This window comes from Curcuma longa, chromosome 21 (genome assembly GCF_044706935.1).
Source record: "Curcuma longa cultivar G26 ecotype Majalengka, Jawa Barat chromosome 21, ITB_CL_G26_1.1, whole genome shotgun sequence".
NCBI lineage: Eukaryota > Viridiplantae > Streptophyta > Magnoliopsida > Zingiberales > Zingiberaceae > Curcuma > Curcuma longa.
The window spans coordinates 12,825,825-12,848,454 of record NC_133881.1 but is presented as its reverse complement, the minus strand read 5'-3'; the positions used below and the strand labels follow the sequence as shown (position 1 = coordinate 12,848,454).

The window sequence follows — 22,630 nt, the reverse complement described above, 5'->3', positions numbered from 1 at the left end:
CATTGTTTGCAATAGGTTAATTGAACACTATTTCAATAGTGCAAGTATGGAGAGAAACATGAAAACCCAACTCATCTCCTTAATATTGCATTAACTTCCTGAAATGATTCTATCGCCGATGGAGGATTCGAATACCCGATCCAACCCGAAAATATGACAGATTTTCAAAAATGGATATAGATATGGAAATGTAGTAAAATGATTTATACCCGACTGGATGATACCCAATTATATATGTGATATATATAAACCGATTGAAAGCATAATGGTGTGGACTAAAAGGCACCCCTCATAAGACTTCAACCTCCTCCATAATGATGTGGAGTAATGGGCAGATTACATTATTTATTGAAGCGTTTTTAATCAGCAATATCAACACACTTGGTCAAATTACATGGAACTCTAAAGGAAAAATAACAAACTCGTCCAATGACAAATAATTAAGATATTTGCAGTAGCTAGTGTTACAATACTAAACAAAAAGGCTCAGGTGCAGAGTTCCACCTAGAGATGCTCTACTCTTATGCCCTGGAAATAATAATAATGATAAGACGAAGAAGAAGATCATGATCAAAAGAGTTACAATACAACTGGAATGCTTTCAAGTAGGAAAGATGTAAAATTAGGCATCCTAACAGTGACTTTAGTGAGGTCATCAGAAATGATTATTACCAATATTTCTTCTCAAGATTAGTATTCTGAATTGTATTTCCAATATCACAATAGTTGATTGAATATTTTTGGTTTACATCTTCAAATGATTTCAATTGCATGGCCAGTAAAAGTGCCTCATTAACAAGGAAAAGGTATATGGGTATCTAAAGAAAGAATTAAACTAACCTGGTAATGTATGAGTCATCAGTGGTATTAACCATGATCTCATGGCCAATTTCAATGAAGGGAGGTGCCTAGGAATTTCAATAGAAGACCAATGTTACTACGCTAAAAAGTAAATGGATTTGTTGCTGAGTGAAAAATATAAGAGAATTATAAAGCAACTATTCGTCAACCTTAGAAAATGGCCATCAATCATAATCAAGCAATTGAAAATGTTCCAGTGTAACAGACGTCTTATAGATAGCAATTAATTGTGCCAAGATTGAACCTGATATGGTCCTCATTTTAAATCCTAAATGTTTTTTGCCAAATCTTAAGAAGGAAAACATTAAAGAATAACATACTCGCATGATATCTCTAAATTCTAACTGAGAACTAAAAATGGTTCCGGGAATAAATAGTCTACAATTAAGTTGTTTTTCATCAATAATTTTGACGGATTTTAATAGGTGATTTGGCAGTCAAGTGGTGAGCTAAGATACATCAATGTTTAAGTTTTACTTCAACATTTGCAAAGAATATGCAATAATAAAATGAAGTAATGTCCTAAATTCAAGGTGTATACTTATGTTAATCAGACTCAGCATTCCCCCTCCTCTTTCTGTTACACATATTGGCATCACAAGACAAGCGAACAAGTATGAAATACAAGTCCAGCATGACGAACTCATCTATTTCCTTAGACAAGCTGAGAAAAGGAGGGGAAGAAGTAAAATAGGAAGAAAAGACGTAGAGGCAGAGGACGGGAATTACATTGTAGCATTGTGAATAACAACGCACGAAACAATCGAAACAATCATTCTGGTAAATTACCAAAACTCAATACCACTCGGCACAAACAATGTCTCATTTCTATACTTCATCTCATTCTTCCTTCAACCTTCAATCCATCACTGACACTATACATCGAAACGTTGTCACGATACCAAAACAGTATTGTTCCAACTAAAGACCAAAACTCCAACACAACTCGAGATTTTGAACCTTGAAGACACCACAACTTTCCAAATCTCCTGCTGGTCTATCATAGGAGAGAACTGGAAGGAGAGGCTAGGGCCAATTTAAATCTCTTCTAAGTTCGTGGAGTTCAAATGACAGTAAGTACGAAAAGATGGGGTAGAGAATATGAAGAGGGAAAAAGTTATGGGTTGGATAATAAGAAGAGGGAAAAGGAAAGAAGGAAGAGGAAAAGCCAACTTTCTCTCTTACCTTAAATGTTTTTTTGGTAGTGGGAATAGAGATGATGTATTATCATACAGTAGGTAATAATACACCTGTTAGATAAGGTATATTTAGTCCTTATATCGTGTCAAAAATTTCATGTTCCCAGATTTCAGAAATCACATGACATCTATATCCATATTCATGTTAGATACTTGTGCACAAATCAGAGTAACATTGGTGGATTAATTAAGATATTTACAATTATGGGTGAAACAATAAAAATTATATCATATCAAATGATGAAAAACACAAGTTGATTGTTGAGTTTCAGAACCTAGGTGCTTAGCCTAGTGCCTTTGATAGCAAAAAGTGCAAAACTACCTGGTGCATTACTAGTAAGAATTTGAGGTGATCATTTTGGAGTTTTGGTGGCAGAACACTGCTGCTTCCTTGGTCCTTTGGAATTTAAATAGGAAAGTACAAACTGACAGTAGCTCAAGCACAAGGATTGATGGTTCAGATGCTATGACACCGACTTAACATTGGTTTTAATGTTAATTTGTTTCAAAATGAGCTGCCCTTTGTTCCATATTTTAATCTAGAATTTAGCAACTAGTATCCAGTGATCCACAAATTCACAACAACTGCTTTACTCCATAGAACATTCTTGTACTTGCATCATCATCATTTGGTTATTAAAGGATATCTAGTTGTCAGTTAAACATGCCAAATACATTCATAGCAATTTGACAAGTTACATTGTACTCATCCAAAGAAAAAACAACGCTCCTTTTCACTTTCACCTATAAAACAAGCTAAGTCTTGTAAATATATTATCATCAGCTCCAAAGTTTATACAGTAAAAAGAAAACAGCTTCTATAATCAGATCGATCTTAAATATAATAATAATTAAGAATTGCATATCAAAGATGCATGAGAGCTATAAGAGAATCAAGAACATGATAGAGGTACATAAACTCTTCAAGTAAAATAACAAACTCACAAGAACTGTAAGGCCATTATCTATTACAACCCTTTTGTACCTGTATTTAAAAGCAATTTAGGAACTTGTCAGACATCCAGAAAGTAAATATGTTAAAAGTTAGGAGACACTGATTGCCCCAGAATTTCAATTATCATAATGCCTCAAGTTTTATTATTTCTGTCAAAATGGCTCCTGCAGTTTCAATATTGTCAAAATGACCCAAGAATTTACAAATCTTAGTTTAATCCACACTCTAACCAGGCTTGGTAAAGTATAGGGCTAAAGGGACTAGGATTTGTGAAGTGTTGGGTGCAGTATGACAACATTTAACTCTTAAACTTTGTTTCCTGTAAAGGAGGAAATGCCTAGACAAAGAAAGAGGGCAACAAAAAAACCTTACAGAAAAAAAAGATTTATTTTCCATCCAATCATTTTCATTGATGGAAGGAAAGCAAGAAGTAACAAAACTTTATTTGTCAAAGATACAACAACAATAGCAATCAAGCCTTATCCCACTAGATGGGATCGGCTATATAGATTCTTTTATGTCATTGGACTCTATCCCCTACTATATCATTGTCTATATGTAAAAAAAAAAAAAATTTATCATGTTTTATTGTTACTAATTAAGTCTTTTTTGTTCTTCCTCTTCCTCATTTAATGCGTGTATTTGTCATAGTTTCACATCGCTTAACTGACACATTTATCGGTCGTCTAAGTACATGCCCGTACTTATAGGTTGTGTTGTGTTAGATTGTCAATCAGTATTAAACAAGAATGTTCTATTAATGGATCCATCAAACTATTTATTTATCAAAGATAAAGGACAGTCCAGTGCACGAAGCTCTTGCCAATGCGGAGTCCCGAGAAAGGATCGGACCACATTGGGTTAATTGTACACAATCTTACCTTGCATTTTGCAAGAGATTTCTCGAATTCGTGACTTCAAGGTCACATGACAATAACTTTACCGTTGCGCCAAGGCTCCCCTTTATTTATTTGTCAAAGATAAAAAAGCATAAATCAAATATAGATTTGAAAAGGAATTTTCTTTTTGAATCTTTTAGACTCAGATTTGAGCTTCATTGCACGTCAAATTCTGCCCGAGTCCTATGGAAGCAATATAGAGAAAAACTGAGAGAACATTTTTCCAGCATTTTCCTCTTCCCTCTAGTTTTTCTGCCAAAGGAAATGGAGGGGAAAGTGCAGCGGGAAAAATCTATCATTTAATTGTTTTACCTTCCTCATATGAAACACACCCTAAGAGATATTCTGCAAAACAACAGTAACCTCTTGTGGACAAATTGATAATATTGAGACCATGAGGAGGCAAAATAAAACTTTTGCGTAAAAATAATCCTTTGGAAAAATAGGCTTGAGAGAAGAAAAGCATACAGTAAACAGAGAAGAGCATAACAAGTAGTGGTTAGTGAAAATCTATTACGGAGCGCAAATATAAAATACTTATATATAACATTGTTCAGTGTATGTGAATTTTGTTAGGATGTGATGCACAGAAGTATGTTGCTAAAATTGTTAGGACAAAATTTTGGACTAAGAGTGCTATGATTTCATTAAGATTGAATTTGGGAACCCACTACATAGTAAACTACAAAACAAAAACTAGAAGAGGTGTGCACAAAGTATGGACCAAAAGGTTTATGATCTAAGCCTTGAACATTGAGCTCAAATTTTAAAATAAACTTGAAATTGCTTCAAATCCTCCATCGTATATTCATGCAGCACTAGTTAATCAAATAGTTTTGTGTGGCCAAAGCAAGAAAAGGTTAAGAAATATGATTCAGGTCAGGTTGTTTTATAGAAGCAAGCATAGTTCATTGTTTAACAATCAAAGAGAAAGGAGAACAAGGACCAATATACATCATGAATCAAAGACAAAGGCATGTTCTAATGTATTTAAAAGAAAGCAAATAGATAAAGAACTGTTGTCAAATAGCAGGAGGGAAGATGAAGTTGTTGGACTGTATGTCACAGAGAGCATATGGATCATTTCAACGAATAAGAGTTGTCATGTTAAAACCTCAAAATGATGGCAAGCCATAAAAGGTCAAGAACAACTTGCAACCAAGGGTATAAAATCAAAGGTGGCTCATGAATCTAGAGAAGCAACATAAGATAAGTAAGAATGAAAAATATATAGATATATTAAAACCCTTTCTGTCATTTGGATTAGAGTGTTAAAAAAACCAAACTAAAGATTCTGTTTCGCTATCCAACTTACATTATAGTAATCTCAGCCTACTTTACTAATATGAAGCAGAGAACCTTAAGGCAATTAGTTTCATGTAACTCTAGTTAGATCAACACCCCAACTTAAAGTGATTTTTAAGCCCTTGGCCAACATTTGTATTCTGTTTCTCCATCCAACTTACCTTATACTGCATCATAGAATTCTTTGCTAAAATGTAGCAGTGTGCTTAGAGGGCTGGAGGCAATTAGTTTCATTTTAATTATAACCAGATCAAAATACCAACTTAAACTAATTTTAAGCCCTCGACTAACATTTATATACCCTCCCAACTAGGACTGTTTTGCCAATGCTGCTATCCTAGTACTCAGCGATATGTACAAGAAAAATTACAGACTCTAAAACACACATATTAGCAACCATTATTTGAAATGATGTAGTATTTTACTTCAATCAGCTCCACTAAATTCTCATCTTTAAAGATTAATGATTTTTAGTTTATTGGCAGTGGCTTTCTTCACTCTTGTGAACATAGTGACTTTTCTCATTCTACCTTTCTTTGCTCCTGCCTTTTTTTTTCTAATTTTTCTTGTGGTTGTTCATCCAACCTTTTTTATCCTCTTATATTAATTTCACCTTCCTCATCAACCAAGTTCATAATTCTTTTCTATTACCCCAAAAATGATAATATAAAAGAGGTAAAGACACACAAATATTCGAGCATGACAACAAAATAAATATAATTAAAAAAATAAAAATAATGAATTTTCAATCAAATAAAGAAAGTCATACTTGTGGCTTGAATATAAATATAACAAACACATGTTGAAAGTTAAAAAAACAAACACGAGAACTTTGAATAGAGAAATTCAAGTTGAGGATGATGGAATAAAAGCTTATGGCACATATGAACAACTTACTGAGGAGCAGCTGTTATCCCTTTAGCATTAGGCTGTGCTTCGACAACTTTGCATTTTACACGATGAGGAATTGATGCAGACATTAATTTATTATCATAATACTGCAGTGTTACCGCCATGTCTTCTGCTCGTTTGGAGAAGAGAAATAACCAACATCAGAAATTATGCATAGAAATGCTTATAAGCACATGAGAAAAACAAATAGAACCAAGAAACTGAACATGCAGATAAAGAGAACCAAATTTACTTACCATCTGAAGAAATTGAAAAAAAAAATGTCTTGAATAAAAAAATGAAGTGCTTACAAGAGAGAAACTAATAAGGAAATAACAACAAGTGATTGTTAAATGCATGCAGCTATATTCTTCAAATATAGAGGTTGGTTCCACAAAAATAATCATTAACCGAAAAAATCAATTCCTCACAAAAACTAGATTTTTTTTTTCTAAGCATAAATATAAGAGAATGCTGTTATATTGGTCATAAAAATTTATAAATTAGCAACCAAACTTGAATGTCTTGCAAACATTATTCTTTAACATTTTTTTTCAGTGCGTTTTTAACAAGCATATACAGCCTCCCAGCAGAAGCAACGCTGTCAATATTAAAAATGAACAGCTCATAACACAATCAATCTCATTTGTTGTGCATAATTGATATTTGTGCTAAAAAAACCTGTTATACAATTGAAGTTTGATGGACGCATAATGGGAATGAACAATCTTTTAAAAATATAACAAATTATCATCTTCCAATTTTTTTTATACGCTTAAGTTTCATGGGTACCCAGGATTAAATCAGTTCAATCAACAAACTAAATTGAATAAAGTCATAAACCAATTATTTTATTAGAAGGCTTTGGAGCCAAACCGAATTGGAGTTTGAAATCAAGCCAATCAGTTCAGATTAATTTGATTCATTTGATATAAATAAAACATATATAAATTCAATAGTAATTTTTTTCCTACCACTATCTAAAAGAAGATAGGCCGAATCTATGGAAATATTACACAAATAACGACAATTATTGAATTATTTAATAATATAAAATTCTATTAGTTTGGTTCTCTTAGATATGCAATTGCTCCATGTCAAATTAAACTGAAATTTTGTATGAATTTTTCTCTATCAAAAGTTAAAACAACCTAAGTTTGTCCATATCGGCATTTAAAATCCTGGTCGGAGCAAAATATTTCATTCCACCAATCAACAACACACAAAGATCATCCCAAAACTGTCGAAATGTGAATTGATCCTTTGTCCGAGCTCATTCTTCATCTGCAAGAGAGCCACGAGTTCATCCTTCAAAGGGAAACCGCTAATATGCAAAGCTCATTCTTCATTTGCAAGCAAACCATGAGCTCATCCTTCATCAAGAAACCCTAGGTATGCACACATCTTTCATCACAAGCTCTTCCTTCTTTTGTGAGCTCATCCTTCGCTCACGATCATCTTCAGTGAGCACCAAGCCACCCATTCAAAAAAGTTTCTACTTAAATCCCACATCTCAGGACTCTCTCTATCATCAACAATATGTCCCTTAAGTAAGTGCTACTCTTCTTCTTTGCCCTGTTCTTTTTCTTCTCTCCCCTCCTCTTGCTCCACAATAGAGTGACTAGCACCCCTTTGTCACCACGGGACAAAATGACACGAAAGTGTTTAATTCTGTCTTGGGATTGAAACGTCAACTCAGGTCATGATTTTAATGCTTGGCTCAAAAGTGCAAACACCAAGACACATTCTTTCTCCCTTAAGTCAATAACACTATGTAGTCACCTGAGCTTCAAAAAGGTCCTTCTTTAGTCCTACATCCCAAAACTCTCTTTAGCATCAGTGACACCTCTTCCAGGTAAGTGCTACTCTTCCTCTTCTTTCCCTTGCACTACTTCATTCCCCACTTACTCCTCATCAAAATGATTGGCAGACACCCTTTGTCAGCATGGGACAAAATGGCACAAAAGTGTTTCATTGTGGTCAAAGACCAAAACCTTGATTCAAGTCAAGATATTAAACCTTGGCTCATATGAAACACAGTTTAACCCAAAAACTGTTTAGGTTCAGTTTGGTTTGGGTTTTAATTGAAAAATGGCATACCAAGGAATTAGTGTGAGCAAGTAGAATCTTTAAATTTGTTTGCACGGTCTTTATTGAGAACCTATTTGTGAATATATTAACTCTACCATTGTTGCGTACTCTGCTGCACCTGTTGCTTAGTGGAAGTATGGCTTTATGTGTAGGTTGAAGAAATCTTTGCATGGCAATCCCTTAGCCATGGTTTTGTAAATTCAGTTCACTCTTCTTCAATTTGAGATGATTAGAACTTTATCAGAAGCTTAATGTTTTATCTTACCTCTCGATTTAGAAAACATGTTTTTCTTACTATTTATGTCAATGATATCATCATTCAAATGTAGACCCGACCACGGTTCGGAACCGCCGGTTCGACGGTTCGGAACCGCCGGTTCGACGGTTCGTGGGAGGTCGACCCTTAACCTTAACCGCCCAAGACGGTTACGGTTCACGGTTCGGAACCGCCGGTTCACGGTTCGGTTCACGGTTCGCCACGGTTCGTGACGGTTCGAGATTATTATATTAAAAAAATTAAAATTTAAAATTTATTAAATTTAAAACTTAAAATTTATTGAAAAAAGGGCTTGCACTTATTAAGTTGCCTACGTATCCCCTTAGGGTATAGGGGAATCAAAGCCCACGTAGTTCTTTTACATTTTTACCCTTTTACATCACTCATTCACTCACTTCCATTTCCTCCCGTTCCTCCCGTCGTATTCGTTCCTTCCGTATCAAATTCTTCGGCTTCGTCTTCTGAAAGTTGCATTCCTTGGATTCTCTTCTCGGCTCTGGTCCAATCGTCGAGTAGTGCTTGGGCTTCCAATGAGTCGGGAGACATAGTTGATCGCCGTTCATCTAATATGTTGCCGCCGGCACTGAATGTCTGCTCCACAGCAACAGTTGACACTGGACATGCTAAAATTTCTTTGGCAATTACCGAGAGAACGGGAAAACTTGAAGCCTTCTGTGACCACCACTTCAAAATATCGAAATCTTCGCTGTCTGCTTCATTAAAATCAAAAGAAGTGGTAAAATAATTCTCAAGTTCCTGTGTGGAACTTGAGGATCCTCGTGGACGTTTCGTCCGTTCTTTTAATAAAAGTTGTGCTTTTGAAAGTTTTAAATTAACATTAGTAGTTTGTTGTTGTGTTTCAGAAATATTAGTTTGTGTTCCATATTTAACATAATATTGATTATAAATATCAGATAAATAATTTCTAATAATATATATAATATTAGCAGGATTAGGAGAAGAAGAATCTTTAACAGGAATTAAAGCGTCATAATATAAAGTAAGCATTTCTTGTAAAACTTCTAATTTAAATCTAGGATCTAAAGCAAATGCAACTAAATAAAGTTCAGGAATTAAATAAAAATATTTTTCCCATTTTGTTTTCATAGCTACTATACAAGAAGTTAAAGCTTCATTATTAATATGTTCATTTAAAATTAATACTATACTACAAAAATTCACTAAAATTAAATGAGCAGTAGGATAATAAACACCGGAAAGTTGTTCGGTTGCATCATTAAAAACTTTTAAAATTTCACAAATACTACTACAAATATTCCATTGTTGTGAAAATAAATATATATTAGTATTACTATTTTCTGCAAAAAATAAACATAATAAATCTTTATATTGAAATGAATCTTGTAATAATTGATATGTAGAATTCCAACGTGTTGGTACATCACGTGGAAATTTTTTAGGTCTCATTCCATTAGCTCTACAAAATCTACCCCATTGTTTCATCATAGATGGATGAGACCATAAATAAGAAATTGCTATTCTAATTGGTTTAATATAATTTTCTAAAAGCCTTAATCCATCTTGAACACATAAATTTAAAACATGGCAAACACAACGAATATGAAAAAATAAACCACCAATAACAGGTTGACAAATAAATTTTAATTCGTCTATAGAAGCGGTATTAGAACTAGCATTATCTAATGATATTGAAAATATTTTATGAGTTAATCCATATTCTTCTAAAATTAAACATAATAACTGTGCAATATTATGAGCAGAATGTGATTCATCAAAAACTCTATAAGCTATTAACCGTTTTTGGAGGATCCAAGAGCTATCAATCCAATGGCAAGTCACACCCATATAGGAATGAGTTTGCCAATGATCGCTCCAAATATCGGCACATAAAGAAACTTTATTATTTAATTTACTAAATTCATCAATTAAATTCTTTTTTCCTTGTTTTACTAATTTTTTAATTGTACGGGTAAGAGTAGTCCTAGGAACACGTTTAGCACTAGGATTAAGGGATTCTTTACAAAAATCTTCAAAAGTACATTTAGATCCAAAACTAAAAGACAAATGTTCTACGGAAACAAATTTAGCTAATGATTCTCTTAATTTATTATCAGAATATAAAAATAAACCAGAATCAGTACTACTACCGGTAGAAAATCTAGATAATTGTGTTTGAGATAAGTCAAGTCCATATTCTGTCGGGTGCTTCGTTTCTACATGTCGTTTTAACGACCCATAGCCGCCGCCGGCTTGGAATTTGTAGGAAGCATTACAATGCTTGCATTTTGCACGCATTTCTCCCGACGGAAGAGTGACTTTCTCAAAATGTTTTGTAAAAATAGTAGATTTAAGAGGAGGAGGTTCCCGAACCTTAGAAGTAATTGCATCATTACTTCCTTGTGTTTCGGGCGTCGGAAGGTGTTGGGCGGCCTCGATCTCATCGTCGGTGGATTGGATGATGGGATCCTCGTGCGCTATTTCTTTCCCCCTCCGAGATCGATGTGAAGAACTTCCACCGCGGCCTCCTTCCATTGTAGTCGAAAGACGGAGTCGGAGCTCGGAAACGAATGAACGCGAACTTACGAAATTGAGAATGAGAGTTAGAGAGTAGAGAAGTGTGTGAAAAATGATGAAATGAGCTCCCTATTTATAGAATTTGGATCATAACGGACACTAAATCATAGCCATTGATCAAAAAACGGTCAAATGATCTCATCCGTTGAAAAAAAAAATCAAAAAAAAAAAAAAAAAGCCTCCAACGGCTCCAAACCGCCGGTTAACCGCCGGTTAACCGGCGGTTCAGAGCCGTTGGAACCGCCGGTTCCAACGGCTATACCATAAAAAAAAAAAAAAAATTAAAACGCTTGAACCGGCGGTTCAAACCGCCGGTTAACCGGCTGAACCGCCGGTTCAAGAGGCCTTGAACCTTAACCGGCCCGGCAGCCTGCCGGGCCGGTTACGGTTTGGCCCGGCTAACCGGGTCAACGGGCCGGGTCCGGGTTTGACCCGGTCCGGGTCCGGGCCGGGTCCGGGCTGGACCCGGCCCGTGGTCAGGTCTCACTGAATAGCAATGCCTTAGGCATGAATTTGTAAATTCCAGTTCACCTCTTCTTCAATTTGGGATGATTATAATTTTAACAGGTCACACAATGTTTCATCTTACCTCTTGAGTTAGAAAACATATTCTTCTTATTGTTCATATCGATGATATTATTATTTGAATCACATGGTTGAAAGCATAACTTTATTTGCACTTTCAAATAAGGAGCTAATTGGCCTAAGCCCTTCAGCATAGAAGTTGCTCATTTAGGGACACATCTTTATATCTCTCAAGCTAAATATGTGTTGGATGTGCTTGAAGGCCATTTTGCCAGAAGAAAAGGTCATCGAGATTCTCATGGATCCCTTTGTCAAATTGATTCTAATAAACGAGAAGTTGGTATGTGATCTAGGGAAATACATAAGATGATTGGAAACAGCCTACTTTACAATCACCAAACTTATCTAACATTTTAGTCGGTGTCAAGATCATCAGGTGACAACTCTTAAGATTATACATATATCAAAAATGCTCCAATAAAAACTCTTATATCTTATGACCCAAGCCAACTTAAGTTATGAGATATAGTAATGCAGTGTGTGTAGATGATCCGACTGAGTGATCTATATTTGACTAATGTCTTCTATTAGGGAGCAATTTGATATCTTAGAAAAGCACAAGTGATCTAAATAGTTGGTCACATAATGTGCAGAGGCAGAATACAGCCACATGTAAACTTATTGGCTCAGACACGGGTGGCAACTCTAGTTGGCGGGTCATAAACGAATCATGTCCCATTTGCCAGCGATTGTTTAATCTGAATATGAAACCAACCCATTTAATAAACAAGTTAAAAGCTTCAACCTGCAAATGACCAGTTTATAAACAAGTTGAATCGTTTAATTAAACTAATTTGACAAGTCATAATCAGGTCATGTGGCACAACCCATTCAATGGGTTATATAACAGAACCCGATTAAAATGTATATAATTTTAAATACAAACTGCATACTAATTATTTTAAATTATATAAAACAAAATACAATTCTAATTATTTTTAATGATATAAAAACATAAATCATAATTTATATATGTTATTATATTATATATATGTAACTAACTTATATAGAATAACTACAAATAATAAAATATATGTTTACAAATGGGTCATAAATGCATTTACTTGTTTATGATCCAATCCCTTATTAGCAGATCATAAGTGGGTCAGCCCATTCATGACCTGAGCACAAATCCAAATCAACAAAAATATGGGTCAAGTTGGATTGTATAAAATGGATCGTGGCAACTTGTTCACCCCTACTTAGTCAGTTGATGATTGAGTTAGAAAATACTCCTACTGAATCAAATGAAGTTATATTATGATAATTAAATTTCTATATGTTGTCACTTACCAAAGAGATCATCAAGTCATTTTGTTAGTTCAAATCGGTAGATTTGCTATTAGGTCCTTAAAAGATCCTATTGAATACATTTGAAGCAAGTTTAGGTTTTACAATATTTTTGAATTAGCTAATAAGGGAGGCATAGAGGACCTAATTGTAAAAAGATAGGATTATATGTAATATAGCAAACTCAAGGATGCAAATGTAAAATGCAATACAGTAACATAAATAAAGATAGCAAACACTGACTTATGGGAATAACCCTAATCTATTATTTTTCCCTAGTAACAAACTTAATTTTGAATGGCTTCCCCGACCACAATTACAACCCTTATTTTCTCTTTATGAGAATTGATAGAGACATAAGTGTGAAGGAATAAAGAGGAAGGAGAAGGGGCACTTTAGCTCTGAGGAAGGAGCGGAAAATTAGAGAAAGAGGAAAAAAGAATTCCAATTATATTCCAAACATAATTTAACATCACACATTAAAAAAAACTACCAAAATGCTTCTATGGAACATAGATCCATTGAGGCATTAGTATCTACAGATCATGCGGCATGTTAATATTCAAGATCCTTGCAAATAAAATAACTAATTAAACCTACCTAGTGAAACATAAATCCTAAAATAACAGTCATTGCACCATATAAGATTTCACTTAGCATTTCACAATTAAAGAGTCTGAGACCAAACCTGGGAGTCTTGAAGCAATGTGCAAAAAGTTATAATTATTGTCATGCAAAATTTGTTCCCTATAGAAATTCTCCTAGTCATAAAATAAAATGACTCCATCTCCACATCAAGTAAGTAGTCTCTCCTTGTTCACCAAACACAATAGAGTAAGACTTTTTGGTTGAAGTAATATTGTCATTTGGATAAATGGTACCTTACATCTACTAGTAGCAAGGTTTAAAATATCGAGCCGTGCCAAGGTTTCGATCCCGGACCGAAACAATACAATTTTGGTATCGTATCATACTGTGCTGGTATAGTTTCAGTATTTTTAAAATATAAAATATATTAACTAAAATAAAAAAATTAATCTAAATATTTAAAAATAAAATATTTTTAAGAAAATAATAGGATAATTTTACGAGGCTTTAATTAAGCCTATTTAAATTATCATCAACTATAGTTAAAAGTTGATTATTAAAACCTAAGTTAAAAAAAAAAAACTTCGACCGCGACGAGCCACGCGCAACACCTTTGAATGGTATCCTGGCCGGAACACCTTGTGCCGGTGCTGATCCACTGGCGGAACGAAATTTTTCACCGGTATCGTGCATAGCTCGAGATTTCAATCCTTGACTAGTAGTTAATTTAAAATCTCATGTCGTCCCATCTAATACGGGCGAAATATTTTGCTCCACTCGTTGATTGAAACCGACACTAGCATTGGCACGCCCGAGGTATCGTGGCTGTCGCACATAGTAGGAGAGGCGAGGATGGGGCACCATTGTCGATGAGTACTCTCGGCATCCTGCGCGAGACCATGCGGATCATCTACGCCGATCCATCCCCTTTCATGACCGCCCACACGCTCCTCATTTGCCCCCATCTCAGTCATGCTCCTCTCAGGCGTCCTCCCCTGCATGCCGCCACCGTCTCACTCAACTCTCCGTCGCCAACGGCTTCCTGCCACTCTACTCCCTCTAGCTCTGTCGCCACCTCGCTACATCCATTCTCTCTGCCACCGCTTGCTTCCCACTCCTGGCCACAGCACTCCTCGCCCGAGCCTCGCAATTGCGTAACGTGAAACAGGAAGTAGGAAGTCACGGGGAACAAGGAGGAAGTCACGCAGTAGAGGAAGAACAAGACAATCACACAACGCGAAACAAGGAGGAAGTCACGCGGAAGAGTAAGAACAGGACGAGGGAAAGCTTTTAATTAAATAATTTTGGTTAATAATTTCAACAACTCTTAACTATAGTTGAGATAATTTAAATAGACTTAATTAAACCCTAATAAAACTATCACATTAATTTAACATATATATATATATATATATATATATTAAAATAATTATTTTATTTTATATTTTTAAATATTTAGATTAATTTTTATTTTTAATTGATATATTTTATATTTAAAAAATATCGAAATCATATCGACACGGCACAATATGGTGCCAAAACCGTATAGTTCTAGTCCAGGATAAAAATTTCGGCACGGCTCAAAATTTTAAACGTTAAAACAATCGTTTGCAATCCATCTTTAAAATATTAACCATCTCAGTTTCTTTATTTATAGAATACGTCTTTGATGTTTTTTATTGTTAGCCAATCCAGAAGTTCCAAAGCTCTAAGATTAGATTAGCTTAGGAAAGTTTCTCTTCAACTAGGTATTAATTGCTAGAGTAATGCAACCTCATTAAACTCGAGAAAGTAATTCTTGACCTCATTAATTTCCAACATTTTTTATTGTTAATTGAAATTTCTATAGAGCTTAGCCACAAAATTCTTCTTGAAATATGTTTAATAATACATTAATAAAAAACTTATCAATTACTAGACAACTACAATTAGGCGGAGTAATTTAGCTTCCAAAAGGTTACGCTGTTAATTCTTGTTTCACACACAAGAGACAGATTATTTATTTCATGCCCAAGAGAAGATACATTACCTCTCAAGGAACACCAGCAATTTTGGCAAGCATTGAGGCATTAGACCTTGAATATCAGATCAATGGAAAAGTGATTAGAATAATCTCCTAGGACATGCAGCTTAAGATTATGGTCAGCTTAAGATTACGTTCCAAGATTCCTTTTACAGTTTTTCACTCATTTGGTCAATATTCTGATTCCTAATTTGTACATCGCATCTAACAGAGGCAAAACTGATTACCAATTTTGCATGGGTGAGTACAGTCACACTGACCTAGAATAGGAAACATACAAGAAATTTTTGCTCCTGAAGGCTCAGATGAAATTAGGTGTAGATGATAAAGACACTTCGTTTATATAAAGAAAAAGAAGATAGGAGGAATAATATCAAAAAGAGAATGCACTTGCAGGATATGACAATGTTAATTTGGTTTGTTTTGATGATTTGTTGTATTACCTTTAAGATAGGCAACAGCTTTGCCAAACAATTCTTTCTGCACTTCCACTTGCTCAAATGTGCTTGGCCTAATACATAAAAGTCCACAGCTTAAATACAAGTTCATTATGTTTAATAAATAATAATTCATGAAACAAATGCACAACAACAATGACTCACTCCATAAGCGTTACTAAATTGCCTTCTTGATACAAGTATGTGAATGACTTTTCCTCAACAAAGACAGCTGTGCAACATGAGAAGTGTAGAAACTAATTTTGGATGTAGAATTTTGTGCAACATTGTCAAATTATCAGTAAGATGAATATTCCCTTTCTATAAACAATAAAAGCAAAAAATGACTTTGCTAAGCTCATAATATGCAGATATTGTTAGTACTGATATGGCTACAAAATTCAATTGTGACATATTTCTGCTGCTTCAGACAATATTAGATATCTATACTATTTTAAATTCCAAAATTTTATTACAATCTAATTATTCTTATTTAATTAAAGTAGATAAATGTTTGCTACATCGATCATTTATGATAATAACTTAGATTTAAACAAGATAATAAGTAATTATTATGTAGCAACAGTCTACAACAAGTTCACCAATAAATTAAAATTGCCTTCTCCACTTAAGAAAATAATACCATCTTCAACACAGTTGATCCATGCTGATCTAGAACTACCTGCCATCAGCAGATATCCTATAAATGGGCATTAAGTGTATTAAATGGCTTATACACAGAGCAGGTGCACTTTCCAACTTATTTGGTTAAAATCCCCATAAAAATCAGCCAATGATGACCTTTCTTGATCTGACAATAATTATTAGGCACGCTAAGAAAATGAAATTAAACGAGTTCTGCATGCCTACAAGGCATATATACACAGGGCAGGTGCTCAACATTCAACTTCAATCCATAACTTCATATTAGACATTCGCAAAAGACAATAAATATTTTCCTTGATATTCTATATTCAGGTATCAAGCAGACCATTAAGTCATCCAAATCTTTACTGCAGCCAATACCATAACAGCCTTTCCGCTTTTGAGAGAAAAACTATGAATAGTAGGATGTGTAGATCAATCCTTGTGGAGAAAGCTTATTGAAGGAAACATAGTGATGGAGACAACCTTGTTTTATAGAGCAGAAATAATGGTTCCAAAGCCCAATTTTTAATTTGGCATACTTTGAAAAATAACAAGCTTATTTGGAAAATAATGTAAAATCGTTAAAGTTTGAAAGTTGAAGAGTGAGCTAGCTATAAAGACCAGCCATTCCAATTTTTTTCAATTTCCAATGTTTGGGAAATTGAAGCGTCAATTATGAGTCTTTAAAAATCTTTGAGTCCTTTATGTTTTCTATATTAAAGAGTCCATCTAATAGCATAAAAATGTGTTGCTATATTGCTGGAATATGATATACAAAGTGAGTTTTAATAATTTTCCCAGATCATGTGATGCAATCCCGTACGATGTGATGCCTAAGTTTCTATAACCTTTCTACACTTTTTACCCCAATTTTCAAATTCCTACTCTACAAACAATCAAGCTCTCTTTTTAAATTCCTATTCCACAAACATATGAACAATCAATCTCTCTTCTTGTGTTGCAAGATGCATGTGTTGCACCACATAGAAGATGCATAAGAGTACTAAATCAAAAGATCAATAATCATCTACACTGATATGCTGACTGTTTAGGAAACGTTGAATGCATACTCTCAATTGCCTCATCAGTGCGAAATCTTTCTGTTACTTTGTTCCCAGTATCAACATCTCGAAGTTCCACCTGTAAAATATTGATGGTTCAAATCAGAACGGAAATAAGTCAGTGACAATTATGGATTAATCAGCAAGTCAACAGAACCAAAGATGATCAAGCTACAACTGATGAAAGAGTAAATTGGTTAAACTTTGAATCAACACAATATTGATATTAATTTCTTTAAAAAATAGGTTATATCTTGATTTCCTATTTTCTACTCATGGTATCAATCAATCTTAAAGTAACAAAAATTTGAAATGGTGCATGAAAGACTAAACCACATGAACTCAAATCATATTCATGCATAATGGACTTAAATTTACTTGTATGTTAGCTTCAAGTGCAAATTTCTTAAGCATCATTCAAAATGGAAAACAGATGTTTGAGCATTCTAACATGATAATACATCTTTTTTTAACCCCGTTTCACTGTCCAATGTAAACATCTAGGAAGACACCAAAAAGGTTAGTGAAATCAAGACAATGACTGAAGTAGCAAAAGTGATATAAAAGTGTTTAACAAGGACAAGCAGTGTTAACTACTGAATTTTTATCTAAAATCTTTCCACATCTTAATTTATTTTTTTAAAATAAACAATAAATTAAGTTGAACTGGACAAATAAATTTAATTTGGGCATCGAGTTGAAGTCGACTTAGGTTCGGATTAAATCTATCAGGTAGGGTCAATTTGGATTTGTTTTGGCCAATTTATGGCCGAACTAAATTTTAAGTGGGAATATCCTAGTTCAATTGGGTTAGGAATTTTTTTGAGGAGTTATATTCAGTCTCCTCTTTTCCGCATGCACGAAACCTCTCACCTTTGCACAATGACATCGCCAATCATCATCTTCCGCCATCAACCCCTCTCCACCTCTCCTCTTCCTCTTCTTTTATCATACCAACATAATTACTAAATATTTATTTTTTCTCCGTAACCTAGAAAAATGGTTGTATAGGACTCCAAGCACATGCCCTTATTTTGAACCTGTTACCTTCATGTAAGTGTTGTGAAGCTACACATAAGTCCTCCAATACCCAATTTGTGCCAGGACCTCAAGCTAATAGGTGTTGTTAGACTTGAGCCCTTGCATATTTTTTCTTGTGAAAGTTGTGGGTTCTATCTTTGGAATATTGCTCCAGGGATAATGCAAGTTGTCAAGTAACAACTTCAAGGGTGTGAACAATATTGCAAGGAGGAAGTCATGTAGATGAGTCCTTGGCAAATTTCTATCTTAAATTCTTCACTGTCCTTTTTTTCTTGTATTTGTATTAACTGTGAGCTAGTTGCTCACTTATCCCAAATTCTAATTCTCTGGAGAACGTTTGCCCCATCATTTTATTCTTCCATAGTGTGATTTGCCATAAACAAGAGCATTGACTATACAAGCAATTTCATTTCATTGATCACAAAAGCACTCATCCATAGCAACTACACATCTACTATATCACCACTTATCCAATACTTCAAAAATATCAGTCAGGAGTACTAAGGTCATCTAATTGGCTTATAATTATGTTAGGACAGACTAGAAATAATGTTCAATGTGTGGAAACGAAAAAACAGTTCAATGCAGAATGCTTCTAAGTACTCCACAAGGAATTGGGAAGCCAAACGAATATCTGAAAATCATAAAAGATGCTGAGAGAGAAGTGATTTGATGACTCTCCTTGGCAACTAGGGAGTGTCGGTGGTGCCTAGCACCCAAGAGTCAATTCATTGTGATTTCAAGGAACACCATTAAACACAATATTCAGAGCACAACATGAAATTACTGCAGAGATGAATCATTATTGTCAAGGACCAAAATTAACAAAGAATCCCATCTTCAATACCTGTATAGTCGCTCCTCCTCTTCCATGTTGTGTATGTTGTGCTTTTAGAACCTATAATATCATATAAGAGAAGATGTAGACGTAAGTTAAAGACCAAAATAGAAACACCATCTAGATCAAATATCTAGCAGATTAGCTACCAACGGTACCTGATAAATACGATCTTTTTTGGTGGAATATGGGAAATGAGAACCTCCTGATTAGCAAGATGATAACAAGAAACTTCTAATTGAGAAAAGATATGGATCTAACTGCAAACCTTTTCTTTGCACAATCTTTCCAGGCCTTACCTGAACACCACATTACAATATGTCAGAGCGGCACCTTGATAATAAAAAGATTTTCCTAAATATTTAAATTATATTTATATTTATAAAAGGTATAAATTCGATAAAAAAAATCCATCCAACTACAGCTATGTCATTTACAATCATAAAGACTAAGAAAAGATAATCAAAACTAAGGTTAAATTTGTAATTTTCATACCTCAGAAAATCAAGAAATTAAATGAACCAGTTCAATTGTCTTGCTTCACCAAAGAGAGTAACAGATATAAAATTATCAGTTTATCTTGAATTTTAAAGTTAAACAACTACAGTAGTATGCTATGAATGTTTTTTTTTCAAGTAATTTAGTGAAGGAAAAGATTTAATAGAAGGCTTATAATTTCCACTGAGTTTTGACTTTATACAAAACAGACAGTTGAAGCATCTCCTGTTGGAAGTTATTTCAAGCAGAATATACTATTGATCACCCAAGGTGCAACTGTAATACTAGTATGCAACAAGCCATAGCTGAAACATCGAAGGAGAGGACAAAGCCATAAAAATCAACAGAAAGCATGGTACACAACCACTTAGATAAGTTGCCCCATGCCCCCTAATACTAACATGGTAGAAAACTTTGGAAATGTATGCTGAGATATCATAAGAATTCTACAGATTAGCCAGAAGATAGATTTGAAGAATCCTATTCTCGTGCAATTATCTAAAGCAATTAGATTAATGTGTGAACAAGGTAGTATGTTGATATTGACTATGAGAAAAGTACAATACATTACACAAAACAGGAGAAAAAAATCTTCAAAACACACAAAGAGAATAATGAAAGAAAGAAGAAACGTTTTGAGAAGCAAAAAATATTGGCACCTCTAACATGCTTCGCAAGAAAAGCCCTCAAAGGAGTTCACCTCATTAATATAGATGCATTGGCAGGCACAATAAGGGGGAGATAGTTTCAGTGGCAGCAAAGGTGAAATATATTAGAATTCTGGAACCAAGATGACATGATGAACTATGAAACTAAGAGTCCAAACTAAAGTAGGGAATTATTAAGGAATGCAGGTGGAACATTGAGATAAAATGAGAAAGGTAGATAAGAAGAGAAAAATCAAAGTAATCCAGCAAGTTGTTGTGATGATATTTTCATGTCTGAACAATTAGGCATAAGGGGCATAACAATATCAGAGAGCAATTAGATCTAACTCTAATAAATGATAAAATAAAAATAAAGGTTGAAATGGAATGGACTTGTTCAAAGGCAACCAATAGATCTGGTTAGCAAAGTCAATTAGAGTGGAAGGTATAGGAGATGAAGGGAAGCAAAAGAAAACTATAGATAACGAAATAAAATAAAAATATTAATTGATTGATTTGAATACTACTACTAACAGCCTTCAATAGAGTCAAACATAATCTTATCACTATAGTCAACTCCAATCCAGGACAACATAGCTAGATGAGATAATGATAACGATGACACATCATACAAGTAGCATTAGTCAGACAAAACATTTAGACAGATTTAATTTGGCATTAAAACTATAATTGGTTATACTAAAACAACAAAAATCTCTTAAAATAAGATAAAGAAGGAACTATGTAAAATTAGACAAAGGAGAGAATAAAAGATAACTAGCAACAACTTTCTAATCCATGAAAAGGCTTGACAACCTTTGGCAGTTTTCCAGGCATATTATTAATAAAATTCATTCCAATGCTAGTATTCTAAAACTGCCTTGATTTTAATTAGCTCCAAACCACAGATTCAGATTTTTTTTTATTGCACTTAAAATAAAGTGACAGCATCATACCAGTCATAATCATTAAAGTCAAAACTTTTAGAGACATGTGATTATGGTAGATATAAATTTAGGCAACAACAAGAAAAAAATGCAATACAAATTCAAACAGTTGTCTTAAATGATAAATTCAAAAGTATTTCCGTATGAATGAGCATGAGAATTGTGCCCTAAGTGCAAAAGATTACTCTGTTAGGGAAATGCTAAAATTTTCAGTGAGCAAATTTGCATGGCTCATTTTAAATCAAAAAGTAGGAGATGCTAATTTGATGGCGATATTGTTTGCCAGAATTCATTAAAAAAACTGCAAAATTCGAAACAGTTTCACACCGTATTGAACCAAAAAATAGCTTCTGTTCCAATTGATCATCCATTAACTGATCAGAATGCTCTAAATGTTACCATCATAATTCAGAAACCAAAAAAAAGTTGTAACGAGGCCACGAAGGTCAGGCCTTTCCTTTATTTTCACGTAAAATGGCATAGCATGCCATCGTGAATATAAAAAAAAATCTGGAATCAGGTACGTGCATTGATTTATTTTCTAGGAAGAAAAAAAACGAGGAGAAAGGACCAGAAAGAGAGTGATGGAGGGCGTATGAATTACATCGGTGCCGAGTACTTTAGCGCCTCGGTACTGCAGTGCTGCCCATGGTACAGCCAGGGTGGCGCGATGCAGCGAAAGGGTCACTCCATCACGTCTTCGAGCGAGCGTTGTTATACCAGCGGAGGAGAACGATGGAGAAGGGCAGAAGGAGAGAAGAGTCTGCAAGAACCGCCTCCGTGCGATCTGCATAGCGATCGGGCACAGGCGCACAGCGTAGTAAAACTCAAGCCCTTCTTCCCCTTTAGCTTTGGCAAAACCCTTTTTGGCCGATTCCCCAAACAACCGTTTTTAGACCCTTTCTCCTTTAATTATCAAATTATAATTATATATATTTATATATATAGGCACATGAATTTTTAATTAAAAATAATTAAATGAAAAGAATATAT

At 34.4% G+C, this 22,630-nt stretch overlaps 1 protein-coding gene across 1 annotated transcript; it reads right to left on the bottom strand.

The window, feature by feature from the left end:
* Window positions 1–299: 299 nt before the first annotated feature.
* LOC141814935 (uncharacterized) lies at window positions 300–22,503 on the bottom strand. Its single transcript, XM_074702895.1, has 11 exons — window positions 22,242–22,503; window positions 19,814–19,844; window positions 19,704–19,717; window positions 19,555–19,605; window positions 17,676–17,745; window positions 16,123–16,189; window positions 15,964–16,031; window positions 6,117–6,240; window positions 3,006–3,045; window positions 841–908; window positions 300–528 (listed from the first exon to the last, which is right to left on the bottom strand). The coding sequence occupies exons 1-11, from the start codon at window positions 22,428–22,430 to the stop codon at window positions 522–524; spliced, it is 729 nt and encodes a 242-aa protein (XP_074558996.1). The 5' UTR covers window positions 22,431–22,503; the 3' UTR covers window positions 300–521.
* Window positions 22,504–22,630: the final 127 nt, after the last annotated feature.

Bases quoted from the DNA above. Each gene is read 5' to 3' on its own strand.
- LOC141814935 (XM_074702895.1), bottom strand. From the start codon at position 22,430: ATGCAGATCGCACGGAGGCGGTTCTTGCAGACTCTTCTCTCCTTCTGC. The intron at 16,190-17,675 runs GTATGCATTCAA...CATGTTGCACAG, and splicing joins CACTGATGAGGCAATTGAGA to CTGTCTTTGTTGAGGAAAAG. The intron at 6,241-15,963 runs GTAATACAACAA...CCAAACGAGCAG, and splicing joins AGCTGTTGCCTATCTTAAAG to AAGACATGGCGGTAACACTG.